The sequence below is a fragment of the Physeter macrocephalus genome, chromosome 10, assembly GCF_002837175.3.
Source record: "Physeter macrocephalus isolate SW-GA chromosome 10, ASM283717v5, whole genome shotgun sequence".
NCBI lineage: Eukaryota > Metazoa > Chordata > Mammalia > Artiodactyla > Physeteridae > Physeter > Physeter macrocephalus.
This window is the reverse complement of record NC_041223.1, coordinates 69282968-69289091: the sequence shown is the minus strand read 5'-3', so window position 1 is coordinate 69289091 and position 6124 is coordinate 69282968. Positions and strand designations below refer to the sequence as shown.

At 43.1% G+C, this 6124-nt stretch overlaps 1 protein-coding gene across 5 annotated transcripts in view; it reads right to left on the bottom strand.

Moving 5' to 3' along the window:
* The window catches only part of MDN1 (midasin AAA ATPase 1), a 164009-nt gene that overhangs the window by 18842 nt on the left and 139043 nt on the right, over positions 1 to 6124 (bottom strand). For 2 of the 5 annotated variants that reach the window (XM_007126238.4, XM_028494642.2), the window contains exons 85-88: positions 4703 to 4844; positions 3277 to 3452; positions 2690 to 2839; positions 1802 to 1949 (exon numbers count right to left, since the gene is read on the bottom strand). In XM_007126238.4, coding sequence (XP_007126300.2) covers positions 1802 to 1949; positions 2690 to 2839; positions 3277 to 3452; positions 4703 to 4844 — 616 coding nt within the window. Of the gene's footprint in view, positions 1 to 1471; positions 1638 to 1801; positions 1950 to 2689; positions 2840 to 3276; positions 3453 to 4702; positions 4845 to 6124 lie in introns of all 5 variants that reach the window. The other 3 variants (XM_028494643.2, XM_028494645.2, XM_028494644.2) reach the window with 3 other exon arrangements.

Sequence of the window (6124 nt, the reverse complement as noted above, 5' to 3'; positions counted from 1 at the left end):
GTGTGTGTGTGTGTGTGTGTGTGTGTGTCTGTGTGCGTTGGGGGTGGGAGAGTGGGAGGTACAAACTATCAGGTGTAAGACAGGCTCAAGGATGTATTATACAACATGGGGAATAGAGCCAATATTTTGTAGTAACTGTAAATGGAAAGAACTGTATAAGACTTAAAAAAAATTTTTTAATAGTAATTGCTTCTTAGTTTATGTACACAGTAGCTTAAAATGAGCCTGGATATTTTTCTAGGGCAAATGGCTTATTAGATTCTCAGTGGATTTTAATTTTACGGTTGGTTGTTGAATATAAGGTTGAAGTAAGATTCCAAAATTCTAAATTAATGGAACTGCCTTAGAAGCAGCAGCTTATACTACATTTAAAAAGTAAACTAGAGGGCTTCCCGGGTGGCGCAGTGTTAAGAATCCACCTGCCAATGCAGGGGACACGGGTTTGAGCCCTGGCCCGGGAAGATCCCACATACCGCAGAGCAACTAAGCCCGTGCACCACAACTACCGAGCCTGCGCTCTGGAGCCTGCAAGCCACAACTACTGAGCCCACGTGCCACAACTCCTGAAGCCCATGTGCCTAGAGCCCGTGCTCCGCAACAAGAGAAGCCACCGCAATGAGAAGCCTGTGCACTGCAACAAAGAGCAGCCCCCGCTCACCGCAACCAGAGAAAGCCCGCACACAGCAACAAAGCCCCAACGCAGCCAAAAAATAAAAATAAATTTATATATAAAAAAGTAAACTAGAGATTCATAGAGCGAAGACTGTTCTAAGCACGAATTACCAAATACCTTGAACGTGAGAAGTGCATTTAAATTTATGAGCCATACACTCACCTCCTAGATTTAACAGATGTTAACGTGTTGCCACAAGTGTATCAAACTTGTCACTTGTTTTTAAGAAATAAATGGTTCTGGACACAGCTGTCTGAATTCTGGATGCCTTTGCCCTTCCTACTTCCTCAGAGCTCATAACCTGAAGTTATTGTATATTATTCCTTTCTATGTGTTCGTACATTTGATGTATCCATAAACAATATATGGCACTGGTTCTTGTATTAAATTTTCACCTAAATGGTACCTCTCATTAATTCTTTTGTAACTTGCTCTTTTTTTTCCAATACAGTGTTTTTAATAGCTTTCTACACATATAACTGATTCACTAAGAAGCAGAGCCTGGCTGGCGCCACCTTTCATCTGGTTACCCACCATGACGGGGACTCTCTATTTCAGCGGCACCGCATACACAAGCTTCCGATACTAGACAGCACCCCTAAGGAGTCACACTCGGGTTGAACAGTGGGTGACAGAGGCGCTAGAGTACTGCCATGCCAAGTGATTTCTTTTGGGATTATTCCATTTCACTCCACGTGATGATTTCATATTTCAGACTAAACACACAACATACGCACAACAATCAACAACTTTCCCAGGAAACCTGTTGACTGGGCTCCATGCGAGGCCTGGCTCTACCTGGACTGCACGGTGTTTACATCAACCCATGAGACGGGGCACATGGTGACACTGTGGGGCGATGGAGCTGTGTGTGACAGCACCGCCTGGGACAGCAGCACTGAAACACAGTATAGGAGATGACAGGAGTGACAAAGACCTGCTGGTTTACAAGCTTTAGGTCTACCTAGAGGAGAAACACAACAAAGAAAAAGCAAGGAATTTTATCAAACTGGAATTGTGCTGACCAGACACGAAAATGACCTGGCCATGACACTGGCCTGAAGAGAAATCGGTTACTGCTCAGTTTCAATGACTTCCAACGGGCTCTTTAGGTTTCGAAAGACACACCTTCTCCGTCTTCGTGGTCTGTGTCCCCATCACCATCCTTGTCTTCACTGTCTAGGTTCAAGTCATCTGGAAGGTCCAAGGCTTCAGGTTCGGGCAGCTCTTCCTGACTGCCATGGTAAGGGTCCACCTCGTTCTCATCATATTCCCTCTTTGGACAACGGAGAGAACAGGAAAAAAATAAATAAAAATGAACTTTAAAAAAGTGTAGCATTCACATATAATCAGCTCAAAGCACAGGTGACTCTTGAACAACACAGGTCTGAACTGTGTGGGTCCACTTACATGGACCACTTATGCATGTTTTTTTTCAACAAATACGTGCTACAGTGCCACACAGATCCGAGGCTGGTGGGACCCGCGGATGTAGAGGGCCGGCTGTAAAGTCACACACAGATTTCCAACCCTGCAGATGGTCAGTGCCCCCAACGCCTACATTGCTCAAGGGTCAACTGTAGTTATGCTGAGAGAATACAGTGTCTCTTCCCTAAAATTACCAGCACACATTAGAATTTTACCAATATTTTTTGAATGTTCATGTTGGAATTTCAAGTTTCACTTTCAGTGCACATTCTCCACTGATAAGAGGCGCTGCGTTACTTAATCTCAAAGAGGACACGGAAGTTTATGGGAAGAAATATAGAAAAGGACCACAGGTTTTAGCTTCCAAACTACAGCATGAGTCCAAACAGCATGAAGACCACCTCATCAGTAATCAACAGTTAGATATTTTATGCCTGGTTAAGAGGCTCTGTTACACATTCCCTTATGAGGCAATGGGAAAACAAATGATAAGCAGGACAAAAATGTCGTGAGACACCCCAGGAGCTGTGCGTTGCCGTGGCCCTGGCCGCGAGTCAGGAGAGCAGGTTGCTCCTGAATCCTCATTACCTCGTCTGTTTGTTCATTAATTTTATCTTGGCCTTGCCCATCGTCAGCCTCTGCTTCTTCCTTTTCTTCCTTCTTATCTTGCTGGGTTTTATCTCTGTTTGACTTCCCAGCATCCCAGTTGTCATCTTTAGCAACAAGTTCAGGATCTTCCTAAATATCAGAGGAAGAAAAAACACAAAAATCCTCACTCTCAATCTGAAAAACTGCTTTCACATGGGTTGACCCTACCCAGCGCAGCTCTTAGATGTGTGCATTGGGCCAACCCCAATGGGAACACCCAGCCGACAGGGCGTATGTCATCCTGGAGGGAACGTGCAGTCTGCCTGGATGGCAGCAGTGGGGGCAGGTGTGTGAACAGCGGGGGTGGGGAGCTGTCGTGAACATGCAGGTCAGGCTACTCTTTTAGCCGTGAAGACAATCGATAACCTAGATAGCAGAGGAAAAAGAAGAAACAGAGACAGAAGAAACAGAAGAAGAAAAACCAAGACAGAGACAGACGAGCAGTGCACAGCAGGGAGTGGCATTTGGGAGGAAGACGGCCTCCCGTCAACCCAGGGACTATGCGATGGAGCGAATCTTTCAATTACCTCATCCATCCCTGGTCCTGTTTCTTCAGTTTTACCGTCGTCTTCCTCCTCATCTTCCTCACCATCGTCATCACCCCAAAGCCTCTCATCTAGTTTGTCAGCTTCCTCACCATTCAGATCGCCCATCTGTTTATCCAGGTCTCCACCCTCACTATCTGATTTCTCATCATCCTCTTCTGAAAGGGAAGAAGGCGCTGAGCTTAGTTCAGCAGATCCCCAAATGGATCTGTTCCTGTGTATGTAGGAGAGGCAAGGGCCAGGCAAGGGTCCTACCTGGGATTTACTGCCTGTTTCTACAGAACACCCTAGAGGAGATGCTTTAGATCTCCTGAAGTAGTCCTACTGTGTTTTGCGGACTGTTTGGAGGAGGAAGGAGGTCTGTGATGTGTTATGTCGACAGACTGTCAGGATGTCTAGTTCTGGTGCTGGGAGAATGTTCATTATGGGACTTCAGCAACCTCACTGGGTTTTGGTTTCTTACCTGGGAAATGATGAGGCAGGACTACGAAATTTCCAAGGTTTCTCCCCATCTCCAACATACTCTATGTCAATGATTTTACCCAACATCTCAAATCATGTGTCGAGCTCAATTAACCAGAATTTTCTTGCCTTTGTCTTCGTTCAAGGTCTACTTTGACAAAGGTTATATACCCTTAAACGCTACTTAGGCATGCATACATTCTTCTACTCTGAGGTCAGGTATCATTTCTGCAAGGCATTCACTTAGACAATGTATTTCAAATTAAACTTTGGACAGAAATTGAGGGCAATAGTTGAATTGTGGTTCAAACACGACAGATGATAATGTGCTGTAAGAAATCTTATTATCAAATCATTTTCAATGACATGTAATGTTCATAAGTTAAATGAAAAAGGCAGACTATAGAACCACTTATGGTCTCTGCGTCTATATATATACATGCAAGAAATGGAAATAACCCAAAACTGATTAAGTAATTTGGGTGCTAGGCCTAAAGTGTATCGATTTGGTTTCTGCATTTTTGTTCCAAATCATCTACAACAAATGTCTACTAATTTTGTAATTAGAAAAAAATATATATTAAAAAAACCCTCCCCAGAACAATTTAACTTGAGCTGAGAGCCAAGCTCTGCTAGGGATCATCTCCTTGCTCTTCTGGATTTCCCTGAAGGACACTACGGAGTCACTGATCTGGCACACGACGCAGCCAGAACATCAGAGTCAGCGTCTCCACTTACTCAAGAGCAGAATCTCCAAAATGGACTAGAGACTTCTGACCGGAGGTGGGGATGGCCCAGGCATATACTGATGTTTCCACCTGCAGTTATGCAGAGTAACCAACTTGTTCCAAAAGAGTATAATAGGCTCCTTATTGGAAATATGTAATTTCCTGTATAAAATATTTATTTTTCAAGAATAAGAATGAAGTGACAGATAATCTCAAACCTTGTTCTTCAAGCTCCCCATCATGCATTTTCCCATCAAAGTCTTCTGACATCTCAATGGCATTATCCTCGCCCTTAATGTCTGATTTTGAGTCAGGATCCTCTTTATCCTTTTCTTGACCTTTCTGAAATGTATCTTCTGCCTATATCAAGAAGCATTATAGAAACATAAATGCACACTGTAACATTACTAATGTTTATTCAGCTCTAAACAGAATATATAAATGCCAAGATTAATGGTATAAAATTATCTCTGGGGAGAGAAAATACATAATTTGTGACTTGCTTTAACATTTCTGTAATTAATTTCCAGTTTTATTACATTTTTTGTTAGAGAATATAGAGTTTTGTTGAGGTTTTCTCCATGAGAATTGTTTGTTTTTTGGCCAAGCCGTGCAGCTTGTGGGATATTAGTCTCCCAACCAGGGATTGAACCTGGGCCACCTGCAGTGGAAGCACAGAATCCTAACCACTGGACCGCCAGGGAATTTCCCTGAATTTTTTTTTTTTAATCCATACGTATTTAAAAAGACTACGCATTCTCTGTAGGGTAAAAGAAAATTCATCAGTCTTATTATATTGCCCATAAATTTAGTATCTGTTTTGTCACTGTGATCTCTCATAGACATTACCCAACTGTGAATGTAATTTTTCCCCCACTACTTTCCTTTTTATTTTATTTTTTTATTGAAGTATGGTTGATTTACAATGTTGTGTTAGTTTCGGGTGTACAGCAGAGTGATTCAGTTATATATACACATACACACACACTTTTTCAGATTCTTTTCCATTACAGGTTATTACAAGATAATTAATATAGTTCCCTGTGGTATACAGTCAGTCCCTGTTGTTTACCTATTTTATATACAGTAGTGTGTGTCTGTTAATCCCAAACTCCTAATTTATCCCTCGCCAGTGAATGTAATTGTCTTCACTTTTCCTTAAACTATATATTCCTACATAATCTACACTATATTTGGGGCAAAAGATTCACATTGTTATCTGTTTCATTATAGCTGAATTTTTTTGTTTGTTTGTTTGTTTTGCGGTACGCGGGCCTCTCACTGTTGTGTCCTCTCCCGTCGAGGAGCACAGGCTCCGGACGCGCAGGCTCAGCGGCCACGGCTCACGGGCCCAGCCGCTCCGCGGCATGTGGGATCTTCCCGGACCGGGGCACGAACCCGTGTCCCCTGCATCGGCAGGCGGGCTCTCAACAACTGCGCCACCGGGGAAGCCCCTATAGCTGAATTTTTAAAGTTCTTTTTTTAAGATACAAAAGTAATAAAATCTCATTTAAAAATTTCTAAGCAAAACAGAAAGAGTAAGTTCCTCCAGCACCACCATCCTCCAAAACTCCAAAAGAAATGACCGGTGGTGGGCTTCCCCGGTGGCGCAGTGGTTGAGAGTCCGCCTGCCGATGCAG